The 22,867-nt window shown below is 41.8% G+C and overlaps 1 protein-coding gene across 1 annotated transcript in view; it reads right to left on the bottom strand.

The window, feature by feature from the left end:
- The window catches only part of KIF6 (kinesin family member 6), a 284,172-nt gene that overhangs the window by 71,547 nt on the left and 189,758 nt on the right, over positions 1–22,867 (bottom strand). Inside the window, exons 14-16 of the mRNA XM_065401377.1 lie at positions 20,224–20,332; positions 19,137–19,163; positions 12,789–12,847 (exon numbers count right to left, since the gene is read on the bottom strand). Coding sequence (XP_065257449.1) covers positions 12,789–12,847; positions 19,137–19,163; positions 20,224–20,332 — 195 coding nt within the window. The remainder of the gene's footprint in view (positions 1–12,788; positions 12,848–19,136; positions 19,164–20,223; positions 20,333–22,867) is intronic.

Here is a 22,867-nt window from a genome sequence, read left to right on the forward strand (position 1 = left end):
GTGAATTGCTTGCTTCTCATTTGATCTAGGGTTGCCTCTGGAATGTAACTTTTTTTTTCTCTTTAAGTTTCCCAGTACTCTTTTAATCCTAATTTTACAATTTTTGTTATGCACTAGTCACTTCCAATAAAATTCATTGAACATATAAATCAGATATAAGACTGGAAAAGTACTTGAGACTTTCTGGAAGCAAACTAGAACAGCGAATTACACTAATCAGCAGCTATGAAGTTTCAATGTTTATTTCATTAAAACAAAATGCATTTCAGAATCCTGTTCTAGACACTGGATATGCATTCCAAAACTGGACAATTCTTTCCTGCTTGCATTCTCACTTCCTAAATGGCTGGAACAATTTATGTGTTTGACTTTTACATTACCAGGCAATCAATAAATAATAATACTAATAATGAGCTTCTAGAAAGCAGAAAGGCGCTTTGGGTGAAATTCATTTCCGTGGAGAAAGCCAGCGCAAGACTACACTCCATTTAAGCCCCACTTAATGTCAGGAGTTCAATGGTGCATAGGCATTGTATTGTCCCTCAACAGAGGGTGAATTTCACCCTTTGTGAATTTATATGCCCTTCCACTACAAAGTTAAAAATGCTTTTGGCTCACACATAATTTTCCGCAATTATTTAAATCCATATAATATTGACATAGCCATTCATACAACATTCCTACAATCTTCCTTGGGATTCTTTTGCCTAAGTAATTAGTTCTCCTTTCTCAAAGTGTGTAATTTATACTGGCAAGTGAGGTTAAAAAACCCTCAAAATTGACTTCTTCAACTGTAACTTCACACATTGCCTCAATGGTGTTTTGCAACATCTCTGTCTTGAGAAATCTGATTGTTTTCATCTTAGTTAAGGCCTTATCTACACAGGAAAATTTTATCAGTTATACCAATAGAGTTATAAAGGTATAATAACTATACCTATAGAGGTAGAGTTATATCAGTATAGCACCCTTCCCTTTTTCCCACCTCCAGTGGACAGTTATTCTGGTACATGCGTAGGGTTTTTTTTTTTTTTTTTTTTGACACATCCAGGGTGACATAGGGTGAATATATGCAGGAAATTACTCTTCTCTACCTTGCATGGTGTCCGAAGAAGTGAGGTTTTTACCCACGAAAGCTTATGCCCAAATAAATCTGTTAGTCTTTAAGGTGCCACCAGACTCCTTGTTGTTCTTCTCTACCTTGATGCTCCCACAAGAAAGTTACATGAATACAGCAAGATAAGAATAGGACCTTTAGGCATTTTGCACTGGATTCCCATTAACTCTTACAGGACTGGGATTTGACTCTGATTCTCTCTTCATGAAGCACAGCATGCATCGTAACACAGTTTTTTGTGTCACCCCTCTGTTGTGATAACTATGCCAGCCTCAAAGGCATATTTGCCTGTTCTCCAACAAGTTTCCATGTTTTCTTCCACAACTTCCATGAGCAAAACTTTAAGACCACAATTCTATCACCCTTCAAAGACTTACTTCTCTTGTGACATCTACAAAAACTCAGCCATACAATAATGGCTAGGTTAACATGGCAGTTAGGAATAGCTGATTTTATTAAGTTTTTTAAAAGGGGAGATGATTTGGTACCATCACACACCACTGAGCTGTGCAATCATGTAGCTGTGTAAGCTTATTTTCATTATGCTCAACTCCTTCCTTGTTTTTCCTTTTTTTGTTTGTCACATTCACTTGCTGTGTTCTTGATTAAGTTGCCTTCAGAGACACTATTACTAACCAGAGATTTAAAAAAAATATATATATATTTTCTTCAGATGTTTCATATGCCAGGTGGATGAAAAGAGACTGAAGTCTCAGCAATCCCCAAACAGGATATTAATAGCAGATGAGGACACCTGGGATTCATTCTTTAGGTGTCCTTGACTTATAAGGCACCATCTTCTCTTTGAGTGAGATTATGTGTGTGCATATGCGTGTGTGTGCAGTGGCAGGGAGAAGGGAGAAAATGAAAATGCTGATGGACCCCAGGCTAAGAAACAGGAGCTCCAAAAATAAAAATACAATATACTTAATATAGTGTTTGAACTCAAGCCATTAAAACCAACAACATAAAATTTCAGAGTTATGGTATTAGTCCATCCCTAACTCAGACAGAGTACTGCATCTGCTAAGGGATGCAGGAGTTCTCCTGCCAGATGAGACTATGCCCTGGTCTACACTACGAGTTTAGGTCAAATTTAGCAGCGTTAGATCGATTTAACCCTGCACCCATCCACACGACGAAGCCATTTTTGTTGACTTAAAGGCCTCTTAAAATCGATTTCTGTACTCCTCCCCGACGAGGAGATTAGCGCTGAAATCGACCTTGCTGGGTCGAAGTTGGGGTAGTGTGGACGCAATCCGACAGTATTGGCCTCTGGGAGCTATCCCAGAGTGCTCCATTGTGACCGCTCTGGACAGCACTCTCAACTCAGATGCACTGGCCAGGCAGACAGGAAAAGCCCCGCAAACTTTTGAATTTCATTTCCTGTTTGGCCAGCGTGGCGAGCTCAGAGGTGACTGTGCAGATCTCATCAGCAGAGGTGACCATGGAGTCCCAGAATCGCAAAAGAGCTCCAGCATGGACCGAACGGGAGGTACTGGATCTGATCGCTGTATGGGGAGAGGAATCCATGCTATCAGAACTCCGTTCCAAAAGACGAAATGCCCAAATATTTGAAAAAATCTCCAAGGGCATGAAGGACAGAGGCTATAACTTGGACCCGCAGCAGTGCCGCGTGAAACTTAAGGAGCTCAGGCAAGCCTACCAAAGAACCAGAGAGGCAAACGGCCGCTCCGGGTCAGAGCCCCAGACATGCTGCTTCTATGATGAGCTGCATGCCATTCTAGGGGGTGCCCCTACAACTACCCCACCCCTGTGCGTGGACTCCGTCAATGGACTCTCACGCAACAAGGATGTGGATTTTGGGGACGAGGAAGATGATGATGAGGAGGAGGTTGAAGATAGCGCACAGCAAGCAAGCGGAGAAACCGTTTTCCCCGACAGCCAGGAACTGTTTATCCCCTGGAGCCAGTACCCTCCCAACCCAGCCAAGGCGGGCTCCCAGACCTTGAAGGCGGAGAAGGGACCTCTGGTGAGTGTACCTTTGTAAATATAATACATGGTTTAAAAGCAAGCGTGTTTAATGATTAATTTGCTCTGAAGACTTGGGATGCATTTGCGGCCAGTACAGCTACTGGAAAAGTCCATTAACGTGTATGGGGATGGAGCGGAAATCCTCCAGGGCCATCTCAATGAAGCTCTCCTGGATGTACTCCCAAAGCCTTTGCAAAAGGTTTCTGGGGAGGGCAGCCTTATTCCATCCTCCATGGTGGGACACTTTACCACACCAGGCCAGTAGCACTTAGTCTGGAATCATTGCATAACAAAGCATGGCAGCGTATGGTCCCGGAGTTTGCTGGCATTCAAGCAACATCCGTTCTTTATCTCTCTGTGTTATTCTCAGGAGAGTGATATCATTCATGATCACCTGGTTGAAATAGGGGAATTTTATTAAGGGGACATTCAGAGATGGCCGTTCCTGCTGGGCTATTTGCCTGTGGCTGAACAGAAATCATCCCCGCTGTTAGCCACACAGTGTGGGGAGGGGTGAAGCGATCATCCCAGAGAATTGGGTGTGTGTGTGGGGTTTAGTTGGGTTTGTGCTGCACGTTAACCCGAAAACCGCAGCCCCTCCTTTTAAATGGCCAACCCAATGGGTGCTTGGTATGGGAAATGAGGGCGCTGCTGTTTGAAACCATTCCCACATGTTATGAAGGTTAAAGAAGCCAAAAGACTCTGACTTACCATGTCTGCCTGCAAGCCGAATTCTGTTGCCCACCGGCCCTGCGTGTGTGATCTCTCACATCAAACCGGCAGGCCCTCAATATAAGAGGCAAAATGCGACCTTGTAAAGAAAGCACATGTGCTATGTAATGTTAACAGCTTGGTTCACGTGAAAGAGTCTACCCATTGTTCTCTAAAATGTGTCTTTTTAAATACTACTCTCCCTTTTTTTCCTCCCGCAGCTGCAAATGTGTCAATACTCCCCCTATCATCTCCGCCCCAGAGGCTAGCAAAGATTAGAAGGCGAAAAAATGGCACTCGCGATTAAATGTTCTCTGAGCTCATGCAGTCTTCCCACACTGAAAGAGCCCAGCAGAATGCGTGGAGGCAGACAATGTCAGAGTGCAGGAAAGTACAAAATGAATGCGAGGACAGGAGGGATGCACGAGAGGACAGGTGGCAGGAGCAAGAGGAGAGGTGGTGGGATCAAGATGATAGGTGGCGTCAGCGTGATGAGAGGAGGCAGGAAGCAATGCTGAGGCTACTGGAGGATCAAACTGATCTGCTCCGGCGTATGGTTGAGGTGCAGGAAGGGCAGCAGGAGCACAGACTGCTGCTGCAGCCCATGTGTAACCAACCGCCCTCCTCCCCAAGTTCCATAGCCTCCTCACCCAGACGCCCAAGAACGCGGTGGGGGGGCCTCCGGGCACCCAACCACTCCACCCCAGAGGACTGCCCAAGCAACAGAAAGCTGGCATTCAATAAGTTTTGAAGTGCAGTGTGGCCTTGTCCTTCCCTCCTCCCCTCCTCCACCACCCCACCCGGTGCTTCCCTCCTCCCCTACCCCTCCCGGGCTACCTTGGCAGTTATCCCCCCATTTGTGTGACGAATTAATAAAAAATGCATGAATTTGAAACAACAATGACTTTATTGCCTCTGCAAGCGGTGATCAAAGGGGGAAGGGGAGGGCAGTTGGCTTAAGGGAAGTAGAGTGAACCAAGGGGGCGGGTTTTCATCAAGGAGAAACAAACAGAACTTTCACATCGTAGCCCCCTGACCAGTCATGAAACTGGTTTTCAAAGCTTCTCTGATGCGCAGCGTGCCCTGCTGTGCTCTTCTAACCACCCTGGTGTCTGGCTGTGCGTAATCAGTGGCCAGGCGATTTGCCTCAACCTCCCACCCCGCCATAAACATCTCCCCCTTACTCTCACAGATATTGTGGAGCACACAGCAAGTAGTAATAACGATGGGAATATTGGTTTTGCTGAGGTCTAACCGAGTCAGTAAACTGTGCCAGCACGCTTTTAAACGTCCAAATGCACATTCTACCACCATTCTGCACTTGCTCAGCCTATACTTGAACAGCTCCTGACTACTGTCCAGGCTGCCTGCGTATGGCTTCATAAGCCATGGCATTAAGGGGTAGGCTGGGTCCCCAAGGATAACTATAGGCATTTCAACATCCCCAACGGTTATTTTCTGGTCTGGAAAGTAAGTCCTTTGCTGCAGCCGTTCACACAGACCAGAGTTCCTAAAGATGCGAGCGTCATGTACCTTTCCCAGCCATCCCACGTTGATGTTGGTGAAACGTCCCTTGTGATCCACCAGTGCTTGCAGAACCATTGAAAAGTACTCCTTTTTGTTTATGTACTGGCTGCCAACGTGCTCCGGTCCCAAGATAGGGATATGCGTTCCATCTATCGCCCCACCACAGTTAGGGAATCCCATTGCAGCAAAGCCATCCACTATGACCTGCACATTTCCCAGAGTCACTACCCTTGATAGCAGCAGGTCAGTGATCACGTTGGCTACTTGGATCACAGCAGCCCCCACAATAGATTTGCCCACTCCAAATTGATTCCCAAATGACTGGTGGCTGTCTGGCATTGCAAGCTTCCAGAGGGCTATCGCCACTCGCTTGTGAACTGTGAGGGCTGCTCTCATCTCAGTATTCTTGCGCTTCAGGGCAGGGGAAAACAAGTCACAAAGTTCCATGAAAGTGCCCTTACGCATGCGAAAGTTTCGCAGCCACTGGGAATCATCCCAGACCTGCAACACTATGCTGTCCCACCAGTCTGTGCTTGTTTCCCGGGCCCACAATCAGCGTTCCACGGCATGAACCTGCCCCATTACCACCATGATGTCCAAATTGCCAGGGCCCGTGCTTTGAGAGAAGTCTGTGTCAATGTCCTTATCACTCTTGTCACCGTGCTGCCATCACCTCCTCGCCTGCTTTTGAAGTTTCTGATGCTGCATATACTGCAGGATAATGCGTGTGGTGTTTACAATGCTCATATCTGCCGCAGTGATCTTAGCGGGCTCCATGCTTGCTGTGGTATGGCGTCTGCAGGAGAGCAGGGTGGCAGTGGAAGCGGTCGTTCGATGACGATGGTTTGCAGCCCTACTGCACCGTCTGCTGCCAGAGCAGGAGAGCAGAGTGGCAGCGGAAGCGGTCGTTCTACTGCACCGTCTGCTGCCAGCAGCACCCAGGACACAACAGCGGCAGCTGAGCTGAGCGGGCTGCATGCTTGCCGTGGTATGGCGTCTGCGCAGAAAAAAGGCGCGAAACGATTGTCTGCTGTTGCTCTCACGGAGGGAGGGGCGACTGACGACATGGCTTACAGGGTTGACTTACAGGGAATTAAAATCAACAAAGGGGGTGGGTTTGCATCAAGGAGAAAAACACACAACTGTCACACCAAAGCCTGGCCAGTCATGAAACTGGTTTTCAAAGCCTCTGTGATGCACAGCGTGCCTTGCTGTGCTCTTCTAATCGCAAACAGCCTAGTCAGCAAACAGCGCCAGCAAGCTTTTTAATATCCAAAGGCACATTCTACCACCATTCTGCACTTGCTCAGCCTATAGTTGAACTGCTCCTTACTACTGTCCAGGCTTCATGAGCCATGGGAGCAAGGTGTAGGCTGGGGTAGGTGCGACCGCGCGGTGCTGCCGGCTGGGAGAGCAGCCTGAGGCAGAAGCCTCCAGCTTGCATGATATTCCAGGCAGGACTGAATCTCCATGAGACGAAACTTAAAGAAGAGAATGACCTGGAGTCACTCCCATTTATGTCCAGGCGCCCCTGACTGACCTCATCGAGGTCGGCCAGGAGCACCCAGGAGACGATGACGACGGCTGCAGTCGTACTACACCATCTGCTGCTGTGAAGGCAAGGAGCTGCTGCTGTGTAGCAATGCAGTACCATATCTGCCAGCAGCACCCAGGAGACGTACGGTGATAGTGAGCTGAGCGGGCTCCATGCTTGCCATGGTATGTCGTCTGCACAGGTAACCCAGGAAAAAAGTCGAGAAATGATTGTTTGCCGTTGCTTTCACAGAGGGAGGGAGGGGGGCCTGATGACATGTACCCCAAACCACCCACGACAATGTTTTTGCCCCATCAGGCATTGGGAGCTCAACCCAGAATTCCAATGGGCGGCGGAGACTGCGGGAACTGTGGGATAGCTACCCACAGTGCAACGCTCCGAAAGTCAACGCTAGCCTTGGTACTGTGGACGCACTCCGCCGACTTAATGCGCTTAGTAGGGACACACACAATCGACTGTATAAAATCGATTTCTAAAAAACCGACTTCTACAAAATCGACCTAATTTCGTAGTGTAGACATACCCTATGTATTGCAATACCCAGGAACGAGTGTAATCTGACTGGAATAGTAGCCTTAACCTTCTATGTTGTTTCTTTGCGGGTCTAAAGCTTACTATTAGTTGAATAAAGCTTTTTCTAAGCAATAGTTCTGATTTTCCACTGTCTTGCAACTTCTGTCATCATTTACATCAGTGCAAAGTGGGTATAAAACCCTGCCACTGGTGTGAGTGGAGAGTTTTGAGGCAACAGTGTTTAACACCCACTTGGTACTCACATAAAAGGCTGCATAAAATGTAAGGCAGTGGACAATCTTGACCAATATTTTATTCTTTGCCTCCTCTTATTGTTAGCCCTTCACACTTCTCCTTGTGCTACTGCCCTCACAACAACTCTCACTGCCTTACTCTATCATTGGCAGTGTTACAATGTATTGTGAAAATGATATAAGTGCTATGTAGAAAAAATTAATTACACTGTAATCTCATTTTCTAATAGTAGCTCTTTGGCCTCACCGAAGAGTATGATTGTCTTGGATATCATACGATCTCATGCATTAATCAGCCTCACCATAACGTTTCAGAGAAGGCAGACCAATGAAACATCACAACATTCCTGGGGGTACGGTTGCACAGTCAACATCACATGCACATAATCCACCCACCTAGCCTTTTTCATGATTAGAGGGCCTGTTGTTTGCTTGCACAGCTATTACTCCCACATGAGTTTGCCTTTCCTCAAACAGCTTCAATTATAGCGTTAGCTGATTTCTGGACAGACTAAAAGGAACAGCTGCCTCCCTTTGGGCTTTCAAATACCATTTGGTCTAATTTTTTCCTCAGGAAAAATTAGACCAAATAGTGGTATAAACATCCCAAGTAAAACAGACATTTATAGTGAAGCATTGGAAATCTTTACTAATCATATATGCATCTACTGTACATGTGCCTATTGCATGCTTGCGTGTGAGCAGCTCTTTTAATCAGTAAACTCAGCAAGAATAGACCAGCTTAATTTTCCTTGTACAGAGCATATTTTCTAAAGTCTCCTCAATGGGCCAAATTCTTCTCTGTTCTAATTCCACTGAAGTAGTGCTCCCGGCCTCTTTGCTGCCACTTGATTGGGGATGCTGACCAGCAGTTTGTGCAGTTGCAGACCCTCTTGCCCTGCCCCTCCAAAATCTTTCACAGAAGAGTGGGAGAGAACTGTTGTGCAGCACTATTTTTCAGTGTGCTGGGAAAAGAGAATTCCTGCTGTGGGGATTCTCTGTGGATAGGATCGCCCGGGGAGTGGAATTGTGATAGTATCATGGCCTTTGAGGCCTTCTAGTAGGCTTCAAGACTTGACCTGGAGGATACTCCCTCCCTCCCAAAACTGTACTATAGGTGCCCATCCTGTGCCCTGAACACCTTACCCATAAGTTAAAAATCAGAATAAACAAGGAACTGCACATAACTATATCCATCTCAGATCAGCCTCTCCTTGACAATCTTGGAGAGGGGAAAAAATCAACGGCCCTTGCAGCATGCACAGAAGGTTAATAATGCTGGGCTCTGGCAGACCAAGTGGGGAGCAGGTTCCAAAGCTGAGGACCCCTCATGGACTGCACCCTCCCAGCAGCTCCTTCTCATTTATATTAAAGTAGCTCCAGCTCAAATACCTCTCTTCATCTCATTTGTGGTAGCATACCACAGGCAAAGAGGCAATCTCTCAGGTGACCAGATCCCAAACCATTTAGTGCTTTATGAGTTAAAAAACCCAACATGTTGAAGTCCACCCAGATGCTTATTGCAAAACCAGTGCAGATCATGGAGTAGTAGGAGAACAAAAGGTTAGAAGTTTATAGAGATTCTTGCACTCAGAGATTTGGACTATGTGACCATACCCTACAGTTTTATTATTATTATTATTATTATTCATGATAGTACAGATTCTGCCTCCTTTCCTCATGTTGAGTACTACCCTGCAATCAGTGGAACTACTCACAGAGTAAGATACTATTCAGTATAAATAAGGGTGGCAGGATTTGATTCTCTGTGGTGCAACTGCAGAGAGGAATTAAAATAGAGGAATGCTAGCTGCAGTATCTTATTACTGATATTATAGTCGTTCTGTAGTTAAACTCCCACTGACTCCTAGGATGTTTTTCCTTTATCTTTTTGTGAAATCAACAACAGCAACCACAAAAGCCTACCAGAAAAAGTCACATTGTGAATTTCTTTGCTCAGTTCCAAGTGCCTTATGTGTTTTTCAAAATGCTGATGTATTTGGGAAGTGGTTGCAGTATTTTGCATAACTTCTATTGCAAAATACTGCAATACTTCCAAAAGAAAGTCAGAATGAGAGGGTAGTTATGACACACAGGATACAAATTTAGGTTACAGCCAACTACTGTCAATAGCACTGTATATAATCAGACCATGTGAAATGGGTTCTACATTGCACCAAGTGGCTTACCAGGAGGTTCCCCCAATGACCTCTGTGGTGCATAGTTTTATATTATTAAGTGTAACTTGGAAATAGAAGAAACTGATATTGATGGGATCTGTTCTTGATTTTGTACATCAACTCAGCCAGGAATGTTTTAAGGAAACCAAAACAACAATAAAAGTGAATTAAAGACCTAGCTGCAGGCCCAGATGACTATTATTGCCCCTATCAGGTTTTTCAGTATAATATTGGCAGGTTAGTAACCTTATGTGGCATCATTAATGTTGCTTTGTCTGAATACGCAAACTATGAATGAGCCAGGCTTAACTGGAAAATTGTTTCAGACTGCTTAACTATGTAAACTGGCCTAATTACTTTGGTTTAGCTACAGAAACTTTCTTGACCCTAGGGATTTAATAATTGTCTGAGAGGTGCTAATAGGCAGGTTTATTAATAGAGGTGATCTGAAAAGGCCCTGATGGGCCGAAGGAATAGCTCAATACAACCTACATTATAATACCACAGTACTAGATTTCATATGCCCAGCATGTAGTTATTTAAAAAAAAAAATCCTTCTGGGAAAGTGGTTTTGCACTATGATCTCTTTCTTAATCCTCTGGCATTTTATTAATATTTTAAAACTATTAACAAAGTAGCCTATGTTACAGCCTGTGACCCTGAGATTTTGAAGTGATCCATGAAGGTGGACGCTCCCATCAGCGTGGAGTTCAGCTGTGTACACTCACACAGATCCTTTTATAGGATTGGTTCCTAAAAGCCTATACAATACATGAAAAACATTTATAACCACAAAATGAGAGTTTGTCTGCCTATCACTTGAAAAATACCAGATCAATTGAAACTAAAGTTAGTACAAATTGATACTATTAAAAAAAACAAACCACAAAAAACACACCTAAGGTGAGGACTTGAATTCCAAGTTTCAGCCCAGAGTGAGTTTTTAGGAAAAGTTGGTTGTATCTTAGAGAAAACTGCATTTACAATGGATTGGAAGCAGATTCTAGACTAATAATAATAATAAAAACAATAACAACAACAGTAACAATAATAATAATAATACTATCTTGGACTTTCATTCAAGGATCTCAAAACACTCTACAAAGATGGATATTATTCCCATTTTACAGATGGGGAAATTGAGGTGAGAAGTTAAATATCTTAACCAAGGTAGCACAGTGAGACTGCAGTAGAATCAGGAAGAGAAACATACAGCTCCTTCATCCTAGTCATCCACTCTAACCACTAGAACAGCAACATTTTCACAGTAATCAAACTTTAGGCAACTAAGTTTGTTTAGATGACTGTACTTTTTAGTAATGGCAGTGACCTTGCTTTAGAAAAAATTAAAGCTTTTAGAAAAAGTTTTTTTTAATGAAAAAAATCCGCAATCTGTATGTTGTGTCACAGGAAATTTAAAGCAAACAATAACAAACAAATAAGTAAAGTCTTCTAAAGGGTTTCCTTAGAAACAGGTAGAGGGAAAAGGGTTTTCTGTTCTGATTTTTGAAAGGAGCCTTTTGGCATCTTTATGGATGGTTATTATCAGAATTACCTGTGGATGGCAGGTATGTATCTTGAAGTTCAGCACAGCTCTACTGATCTGTGCATAGTGGCAGCCAGTGATCGAAGGGCTGGCTATTTTCTGCTACTGATCCATTCACTTCTATGCTTAAGTGATGGTGACATTCTTCAGTGTTAATATTGAAACAGTAAATAAAACCAATTTTGATTATCTCAATACAGGGTTTGATGAGAAAAACTATTTAACAACAAATGTTTGTAAATGCTGCAAAATCACAATTCTGTTCCAGTGTTTTTGTCAACAGTTCTGACTCTCTTTTGGGAAAAGGAAAAGCAAACAATACTGCAATCAAAGCCAACGCTTTCCTCTAGATTTTGCTGGGATCCACTAAAACAAATTAAACATAGCCACTCAAAGAGTGTGGCTCTCATTTTGGGTTTGTAAAACAGCATTTTGCTGGTACATACTGCCTAGCAGGATACTCTATGGGCATGTGCTACATGGGAATACTCAGGAAATTTAAGCTGAATGAACTAAAGGTGTGAATTTAAAGCACCCAAGCTCCAGTGTGGATGCTGCCATTCAGAAGTAAAGTGGTCTTAATCTGCAAGTGGGGGTTCTACCAAAGCTCCGAAGCTTACAGCTATGGTAATGCTCTTAGTGATTATATTGCCGGTCTGTGGAAAAGGATTCTTTCTCTCAGGACCAGTGAAGATTTCCCCAGCATAGAGCTTGGCTGTTTGGGCTAAGAACTAGAGAAAGCATTTGGCCCCCAGGAATATTAAAATCCTACAGTGTTGTTTCTTCTGAAAAGAGCGAGATAAAAAGGTGTTTTCCTCCTGGTGCAGAGAGATTTCTCTTGAAACCCTGAGATCTTCTAATTTTTTTGTTTGTTTAAACACTCACCCTTCCCATAGGAGTCTCACATTCCTACTTATTAAATGTATAAGGGTGGTGCACAAAGGCCCAAACAGTACTGGGACCCTGTTGTGCTAGGTTCTTTACAAACACACAGGTAAGTGCAATTCCTGACCCACACAGTTTACAATCTTTCTAAACCACACAGTATTTGGATATTTTCCGCATCAGATTCTGGATTGCAAATGCTAAACACCTTTCAACAGGGCTGCGTTCCACTTCAGATAAGTGACAGCTATTACCTAAAGCCCCAAATGAAGAATATATTTGGCTTTCACATTATGGAATTTCTAACAATCAAAGTTTATACTTAAAATGACCACATCTCCTGTCATCAGCTGGGAACTAGTCTTGAAGAGACTTTTATTAGTAATGGGTTGGTTAATTTTCATCAGAAAACAGACTCTGGTTACATGTTCCTGGTATGTTATGAATGTATGTTAAAACCGACAATTATTTAGATAGATAAGGAAATTAAAACAAATCTACTTACTTATTTTATTTCTTACTTCATTTACTTTTTCTCCTAGGGATTTTGCTTCAGCAAACCTAATGACAGAAACAGAGTAACAGGTGGAGTTACTCAAAACTACAGCTAGAGCTATTTGTTGAGAATAATTTTTCTAACAAATCAAGACTGTATTTCTCTTTGCAAATTATCTGCAAACTCATTATTGTGAATGACTTGTTATCTGTAAGTAGCGTTGGTCACATTTTTTTAGACGGAATAGATTTCCATTGTAAAAGGCAATTTTGTTCAACTTGAATGTGTCAGTTTTGACAAAATTTTTGACTGAAAAAAGTCTAAATTAATCATTATGACTTTCTTGTTTTGTTTGGATAGTGTCAAAAAGTTTCATTTAATTTTGTTTTGACTTTTATATTATATGAAAATATTACTTTTAATATTACCTGCAATATTTAATATAGTAATATAACATAAAAGTCAAAACAAGATCAACTGGAACAACGTCAAACTGAACTGTTTTTACCTATTGAAACAACATGCTTTTTACCTTACCAAAACTAAATGATTTGATGGTCCCAAACTGAAATTTTGTGGCTTGTTTGTTTCATGAGAAGTTTTGAAATTGTAGCTTTTCATTTCAATTCAGAATAATTAAAAATAAACCAACCCAAAATGTCAGAATATCTTAGGGAACAGAAATTCCAAGTTTTATTTGTAAAGATTCACTGAATAGTTTGGATGAAAATTTTTCAGCTTCTGAGCTGTATGCAAACTGCTCACATCACTATTCATTATTTGTGATGTGTAACCGGTCACCCAAGTCACATAGTAAGGCTCCTTAACAAAATTTTAGACAGGAGAATAAGGAATGATGAATAGTGGAAATTATTAATACTCGTTTGTCCACAGATACCCTTCTTTGCATGCAAATGCAGGTATTCAAACAAAAACCCAGCCATATTCCAAACATTTGTTGAACTGAAACCCATCCATATGAAAGCTTTCAAACAGCAAATGAAAAGGGGCCTGAACATGGTGGAACTGAATCAATGACTTCAAAATTCAAATCAATGTATGGAAACATTAGTTTTGTAGCATTCAACGAGCGCTATGCATAGCTGGAAAAGAGGTTTTAAATATGTGACATTTCCCTCAGTTTATTTCATACTCTGTAGAGGATTATAACTGATAAACACCCATAAATTAAATACCTTTTCTTTCAAGCACATTTTTGTCCTTAATTTTCTTTTGCACTGTTCCAGTAATACATCATTTTCCTTTTACTTAATACTGCACATTTGTACCCTCCTTATACTGGCACAGATTGAGGTCTTAGAGTCTTACCATCTTGTGATAGTGGTTTGACGGAAAAATTGACCTTGGTCAATACTTGGATGGGAGACCAAGTACAACCCAGCCAGCTGCAGGAAGTGGTGTTGGTGATTCAGTAAATGGCTTTTCCCTCTGTTTTTGTACTGAGCTAATTAACCCTCATGTTTCTAGGGAGTGTTGAAAAAGAAAACTGAGGCTTTGACCACTTGTGATAATTAAAGATCCCAGGGAACTTTTTGCAAGAGTAGGGATGTTAACCCTGGTGGCCTGGCCAAGTTCTAGTTCTAGTAATAACATTCCTACTGCAAGTTTCAATTGTTTTTAACCTTAAGTCCTAAACTGTTGTGTGGTGTTTCTGTGTCTGCTTAAATTGCCACTTTATTCTATCATGAAGATGACTGCATTTCAATGGCAGGTGAGTGATTCCTGCGTGTGTAACATATGTACAACTATTTTGGGCTCTTCTGGATGTGAGATCATAATACAACGAATAACACTTTTAGTGCTAGAGAGAGTCATGTGGCACCTTTAAGACTAACAGATGTATTGGAGCATAAGCTTTCGTGGGTGAATGCCCACTTCGTCAGACGCATGACTCTCTGTTGCTTTTTACAGATCCAGACTAACACGGCTACCCCCTGATACTTTTAGTGCTGTACATTTCCAAAGCACTGTACAAACATTAACTAAACAAACCCTATAACACCCTTTGGAGGAAGGTATTGGCATCCCAATTTTAAAGGTGGGGAAAATGAGGCACAGAGCAGTTACGTGACTTGCTCTAAGCCACGCAACGAGTATAGTGCAATTAATAAGTTCCTAGCTCTTTGCTCAAGCATCTACACCATGCTGTCTTCTCTGCATAAATGTACAATGGTAGTAGTTTACGTCATGTAACCAATGGTAAAATTAGTTGCCGGTTGGAGTGACACGTGAGGCTATAAGCTCATTGAGGCAGGGGATATCTTTTTGTTCTCTGTTTGCAATGCTTAGCACAATGGGTTTCTGGTTCACGACTAGGCCCTCTAGGTAATTACTATGGTGACACAAACAATTTCCTTATTTCTTATTTCATAAAAGATGACTGCAATGCTTAACTAATAACACTAACAATGTTTCTAAATTAACTAACTTGAAAACTTCCTTGTTATCCTCTAAGGATCACATCCTCATGTATTATTCAAAATAATCTGCAGTGATTGGTTTCTGCAATCTGCAGTGGTTTCTGTTCAGCTGGAAATGTGATGTAAGGCAGTATTCCTTTCCCAAAATACTAACAATTAGCACTCTCAGCAAACTTGCTTCATCTACATTCTTACAAGGTGCCCATCACCATGATATCTGAGCACCTTCCAAAAAGAACAGCCAAAAGATAGGATCCAGTAAGTGGACTAAATTTCTCCATCTTCCCTAGGAGGCTGCTAGAATTTTCCTCCTCCTGCTTCCTTTGCCCTTTCTGTTAAACAGGTTGCAGTATCCCAGGCTGTTTGTGCTATTACTGCATCAGCTGACAGAATCACTAGCCTGCCAGTATCTAACTCGGTAATTTGTAAAGCTATTTAGGGTACATGGTATACAAAATACACTCTGTAACACCAAATTTATTCTAGTTTAATGGTAAAGGAAATTAACTCTATATACTATGGCAACAGTTGAAAAAGTCCTGAGGGATTTGAGGTATATTACAGGAAAACTCCATTGTAATAATCGAAGAAGGAAATAAATACCAGAGGGGTGATTTGCTGTATCAAGATTGTGGTGGGGCAGTAGCGTTGTTGCGAAATTTGGAATGGTTACTTAGATGTGTATAGTCATTCCTTGCAGGGTTTGGAGGCAAAACTACTGTACTTGACTGTTAACGGAGCCTTCCGCTGATCTGGATGAGCCATGCTCTAGCAGAACCTGCTGGGGAAACCCACAAGTTGTATTTCTGTCTAGCTCAAACAGCAGTGGTGTAGAGTTAAGAAATATTGCTTTCCCACTAGGGAGATGTGGTTTGGGTAACTGCCCCATCTTAATTAGTCAGTTTTCCCCTCAGACTAGGTATTTTGGACCACCACATCCACATTTGCTCATGCTCACTTACTGTTAAAGCTGAATTCAGCATGGATAAGTAGCCTCTACAAAAAGGTTCCTTAACACTTGCTATTTCTGACACGAGTAGGGAGAAGCCTTAGAAACATTCATTTGCCATCTTTTGTTTTTATAAGCTACTGTATTTCCATGAGTATTGACTTAATACAACCAAAGGGATATCCTGCAGTCTGGGCAGAGATCTAAAGAGAAACCTCCAAATGGCCTCTTTCTCCTCCCAACCCTTGGGCCAAATCCTGAGGTTCCTTACTCACTGTTTCTTGGTCAGTACTCAGGTAAAATGCCTATGATTGAGTAAAAACAAAACAAACACTTCCGGGTTCAACCTGCTCATTGAATTATGGGAAAAGGTGTAGTTTCTGATTCTTTTCCAAGAAGAAATCTAGCATAAGGGTGCTCTCAAGGGAGACTGATCATCAGTATGTGAACATTAATGCTTACTGGTCAGTTAAGCAACTGTATTCGTGCAGTCCATAGGAAATTCACATGTAGCCTGAGTGAGTATACAGTTCCCTCAAGAAGACTGTTGTTGCTGAGATTTTAGTTGCCATCATAAGTAAAACTCATAGGGTGAAATCCTTGTCCCATTGAAATGAATGGGAGTTTGGCCACTGACTTCAATGGTGCAAAGATTTCATCCTTAAAATGCAAATATGACATATCCAAAATAAATTTTTTTGAAATATAAGTCTCTGTTTATTCAGTCAGCATAAAAGCTGACTTTCTTAGAGGCCATCAAATGGGAGAACCAACATCAGTTTAGCACTCATTTATTACAGACTATTAGGTGGCACAGCTTGATTCCATTAAGGATTATTGCAGACTCAATCACCATGGGCCAAATTCATCCCTTGGTAACTACTGACCACAACAGTTAAACCAGGAGTGAATTTGACACTGTGGTATCAAAGCATATTAACAAAAGCTTGTGAGTAGAGGAGAAAAGGCAAAAATGGCCTAAGCTGGCAGGTTGGACAGTTGAGACGTAAAGAGGAAAATAAGTGGAAAATCTGGGGTAGGAGAACAAAGAAACTGAGAGCTTGTCTACATGGTGCGTTTCAAATGGGACCACCAGCAGGGTCCATACAGGCCAGACAGTGCACGGCACACTAGTGTGCACTAGAATTTACACCTCTGTGGCACACATTAATGCACCCTGTGGACAAGCCTTCAGACCAGCTTTATATTATACCTCTATGTTACAATGAGATCTTGTAATTGGAAACATACGCTGGGGCTGGGTTTAGAATGTCTGGTGCAGCATGGGAAGCTAGATTGTAGTGGCTCTACTGGGACAAGTTTTCACACACGTTTCACTGGAAAATGAGATTTAAGATTATTCTTCACTTCAGGGAATGGATGCTAAGAGAAGCCTCTCCTCTCCTCTCCTCAATGCCTTGGCAGGCACAGACATTATTAAGCTTTTTGGAGGTCTAGTGTAGGAAGTCAAAGGCCCGGAACTCTGCCTCTGTGTGGTTACAAATATAGGCATTTAGGCAGTGCCAGGGGCAGCAGCAGCAGTTTTCACTGTAGAGGACAGAAATGAATAGCAACTGTTCTGTGCCAGATGCATACATGTCTGCAGGAGTGGCCCTTCTACCTCCTGAGGCCACTTGTTTAGTGTTCCCCAAGGCCAGCTGAAGTAAAGGGGCAGCTAAAGTGTATTGAGACGAAGAAACCCTACATTCTGTTTCTCACTTGAGCAACGACTCATTCATTGTATGACCTTCATCAAGAAACTAATCCTTAATGTACCTCAGTTTCCTCATCTGTAAAAACTGAGGAAAGAAATATTGACACACCTTTGGAAAGTGCTTTGTGGCTTACAGATGAAAAGCATTATTTACAAAGTTTAAAATACATATTTCTCTTATGCACATTGTTTTAAAGGAGCACCTGCTGCCTTTTTTTCCCCAATTTTTATTTTAAATCAAATTTAATTCAAGATTTTTATTGTATTTCAGTTATACAAAGGCATCTACAGAAAGCATCTATATAGCTGGCTCCCAGTGCTCAAGACATTTGAATTGTTATAGTTGTTAGCATTACAGTCAAGCTTTCAATTTTATGTTAAACTCACAACCAACACAAACAATATAACTAACATGGAAATAAAAAGAAAAGAAAATTCACCCAAAATAAGGTAAAAGAGGGAAAAAACCAAGAGAAAAAAGAGAAGAAAAAAGCAATTAAAATATAAGTAAATTGAATCAAATGCTGCCATGATATAACAGAAGTGGTTATGCTACTGTACACAAAAATATTAGCAGGAGAGGCTTGCATATACGGGAAAGGTATGGTAACCTTTAAATATGTGTTGTGCATAAGATCTTTACTGTGCAATTTGCAACTGGTGGTTCAGCAGCTGCATTCCAAATTACAGACTTGAGATGAATCTGTTTTTAACAAACATAATAAACTTTGAGTTGCAAATCTCCTTTGCTAAAGTCCACTGCAAACAGCATGAGAAATGATTTCCAAATGCATCAAGATTCACACAGCACTTGTGAATAATGACAATTGCTATGTATTAGAAATGGGGTACTCAAGAGTGTGGGTCTGAACTCCCTTGAAATTTGGGGAAATTTGAATCTGGTACAAACTTTGTGGTTTGGGCCCATCTCTACTATATAATCAGAATATAAAAGGAAATATGCATTTTCCTTCACAATGCTTTGGGTCAGAGAAATTGATAAAAACATGCATTAAGTCCAAGAAATGATGGTCCTGATTCACCACTGTGCTACTCCAATTTTATGTTGATGTAATGCCACTGAAATCTTTATTTATAAACTGTTTTATCAGTTCTTGAAAGGAAGAGATGTAAGAAATGATCGCATTAAGTTACTCATGAATCATTTGATCTATTAATCATCAGAATACAGACATTTCTAAACAGGATAGTTCAATATGTATACTTTACAAAGAAAAATAAATACTTATCTACTTCTTACACTCCCATCATCTTGGTACCTGGGTGTCAGAGAATGGAAGATGTAGACATAAGAATGAAGTTACGCAGTTCAGAGAAGGTGAACAAAAAACAAACAAACAGCGAGTTTCAGAATAAAATGCAGAGAGGAGAGGGAGATAACCTGGGGCCTGATTTTCAGAGATACTCTGAAGTTAATGGGAATGTCAGGTGCTCAGTGCCTCTGAAAATAAGGCCTTTGGTGCACATGGGGTGGGAGCCCATTCTAAGGATGAAGCCAGGAAAGGGAGGAGACAAAAGGAAAAGTTGGGAGAGAGACACAGGAGTATAAAAAGTGAGAGAGGTATTATAGATCCACCTTCATACCTCTGATCACCTCCCAAATGCCCTGTTTGTCACTGAATGCTGTGGGTGTGCTGTGTATATATGCCACATGCAGAAGTGGAAATGACATAGCATGGTTGGCCAGTTGACATTGTCTGATGTGTTGTAATTTCCAGGATTGTCACTGTCTTCCTTGCTGTGGATTGCTACTTTCAATATGCTGCTCTTCTCTAGTCCCGTCCATCTGAAGAGCTCAAAGTGCTTTACAACATTAATATGTGCGGTAGGAAAGTATTGCTATTTCTATTTGAGAGAGATAGGCACAGAAAGGTTCAAATGTCTTGGCCAACAACACACAGAAAATCAGTAGTAGAGGACTAGAACACAGGTTTTGTGAGTCCCTTTGGTATCTTAATTCAGTGCCTCAGCCTATAAAACTCTTTCCTACAATGGAAATTATATTAATGAAAGTAGTAGTCACATGACTCCAACTTCCTTTACATCATTCAAAACTGTCAACGCCATCCTGCCATATATATTCTCTAGGGCTTGTGAGAGAAGAACAGTAATGCTCTGTGACCAGCCAGATCGCTCCTTATAATCTATTCTATTCAGGTTCTTATATAATGCCCCCAAGCACCTGATGGGCAATAAATCTTTCCCGCAGGCACAGCTTGCTGCTGCCCCAAGTTTAAGTTTGAAGCTTGAAACATAGTTCACAAGAGTCATTGTGAGCCCTTAGAGCCCTGGCTGTATCTCAACGTGACACTCACTCACCTCTGTTTAAGAAGCTGTTTGTTGTCCTCGATGGTTACGCTGTCGACATAATCCCTCTTGAAAATTTCAAAAGCCTCCTGACGTCCAAGTGACATTTCTCCTCCTGATCCTGCCCACAAAATAAGTCAGAACTGGCTCAGTGGCAGCAGAAGATAGTTCACCTTTGCTTTATTACTGTTGCAGACAAATATTACAGCAAGCCAGCATACAAGTCCTTTAGCAATCAACAGTCACAAACACAACCAGACTCCAGCTTCCACTAAGAGAAAAGGCATTTTTGGGAGCAGGCAAATTTTTTACTGACAGATTTCACTGATTCACTTCACTTGGGCGTCTTCAAACCTGAATTCTTATTTTTCAAAATAACTTTAATGCTTCCTTAAATAAAACCAGAGTGTAAAAAAAAATCTAAGCATGGCAAACAATGGCAAGTGAAAACATTGGTATTTTCATAAAGCAAATTGCACATTTTTCTGTGTTCCTCTTTCATTCCCGGTTTCCAGTTACCATCACTATGCAATGCCACAGAGCACATTATATCACATTTTAGCCCAAAGACCACACACTGAATATTTTCAGTTCACATGTGGAGAGAGACTTTGGGCTTTGTTTAACTGTGCATAAACGTTAACTTCCTTCAGTGACAGGTCAGATACTGAACACACAGAAATGGGCTGAATCCTGCACAGCACAGTTGCACTGTTGAGTATATAATATAATATATGGAGATATCCTATCTCCTAGAACTGGAAGGGACCTTGAAAGGTCATTGAGTCCAGCTCCCTCCCCTGCCTTCACTAGCAGGACCAAGTACTGATTTTGCCCCAGATCCTTAAGTGGCCCCCTCAAGGACTGAACTCACAACCCTGGGTTTAGCAGGCCAATGCTCAAACCACTGAGCTATCCCTCCCCCCTGTTCTTCTCTCCCAAGGAAAAGAGAGGAGGACACAAAACAACAGAAAACTATGCATGATAGGGTGATGCCTTGTTTCTGCAGCCATGCCCATTCTCTGCCTTTGCTCTAACACTTTGTCCCCCTTTTTTGTGTATGTCCTATGCTTTTATGAATAAGAAAGCAGGAACACAAGGGGATTGAGACTTACTACACTACTTGCCACACACTATTTGCCCATATGCGTAGCCTCCAATCACACCTGTATCTGAATACAATAACCGTGGTCCCCTGTCTGTCCATCAGAGGGATCAATACGAATTTAGCCTCCAAAGCTTTTCTTTATAACCACTATGGAAAAGTCTCATTTACGAGACCAGCTATCTCACTTTCTATAGTGCAAATGTGCCCGGCTATTACTCATTAGCTCTCAGTGCTAACTGGCCCACAGCTCCCTATAAGCAGTTACTGAGCTTGGTATCACCTATTTACATACATATTCAAAGTTTTAAGGTGATTCAAGCTGACAGAATTATCTTATGTTTACTTATGGGTCAATAAATACTGATGAAGACAGGGTGAGATTCCCCGGGAAGTGCATGAGAACTGTCCAGGGAATGGAGGTGAAGTGGAGGGGATGGAATCTAGCACCCACACTATGGGAAAGGCAAAGATTAGCTAAGCAGCCTCTACATCGCTACTAATCCAACCTCTAGGTAGAAACAGGGGCTACAAGCCATATACATTCCCTATGGGGAGGTTTGTAGCCACTTGATACTCTTCACTTGTGTCTTTTCTCTGGCCCATCCTCAATTCCTCCTCCTTCGTGGGTCATACAGAGCTAGCATGAAGCCCAACTCTATTACATATAGAAGATGTGGAGCCTTCTGGAATGCCTGCTCCAAACACCATACACTGAAGTATGGAAGTTCTGCTGCACAGCAGTCTTCCAGTACACCCATGCTACTGGGTTAACATCACCTGTTATATATCCACATGCAAAATATCATGGCTGCATGCTTTGTTAGTTACTTTGATTTAAATGTAAGGGAGATGGATATCAGTGAAACTTAAGTCTGAACAGATCTTGAGACAAGCTGAATTAAGTGTATTTGAACCCAGCCCAGCTTGTATGGAAAACCTTTGAATTAAAATTATCTGGCCCTTATTCTGATACCCCTAATCATGCTAGTATGCCTTATTCCATGATTACTGCCTGCAGACTGAGGCACTATTCAGCATGAGAGAAGGTAACAGTATCTATCTCTCAGTGATAAACAACCGTGACTAGGGTGACCAAATATCCTGATTTTATAGGCACAGTCCTGATATTTCGGGCTTTGTCTTATATAGGTGCCTATTGCCCCCCTTCCCCCCCGATTTTGCACACTTCCTGTCTGGTCCCCCTAACCGGGACAACAAATAAAAAATAAAATTTTCACTAAAAGTATACTCCAAAATATTGCCCTTAGTTTTAACCAACATTAATAGCACATCTGCTGCTAATTTAATAATTTGCCTTGAAAAAATAGCCCCAGAAGGAACGTCTGAATGGCAAAGCATGCAGAAATGCACCACCTTTTTCAAATAGAGAAGTTAAAATGGAGAGACTCAGTGCAATCTACACATCTGTTCAGCCCAAGTGAGCAGAAGGGGGTACAAAGGGATATTTTGTATGATAGTGGCCTGAAATGATTGCTCTTTCATGTCTGCCTTGAAGCAGCAGTTAGTTTTACAAGTGGGATTTTATAT

This window comes from Emys orbicularis, chromosome 3, assembly GCF_028017835.1.
Source record: "Emys orbicularis isolate rEmyOrb1 chromosome 3, rEmyOrb1.hap1, whole genome shotgun sequence".
NCBI lineage: Eukaryota > Metazoa > Chordata > Testudines > Emydidae > Emys > Emys orbicularis.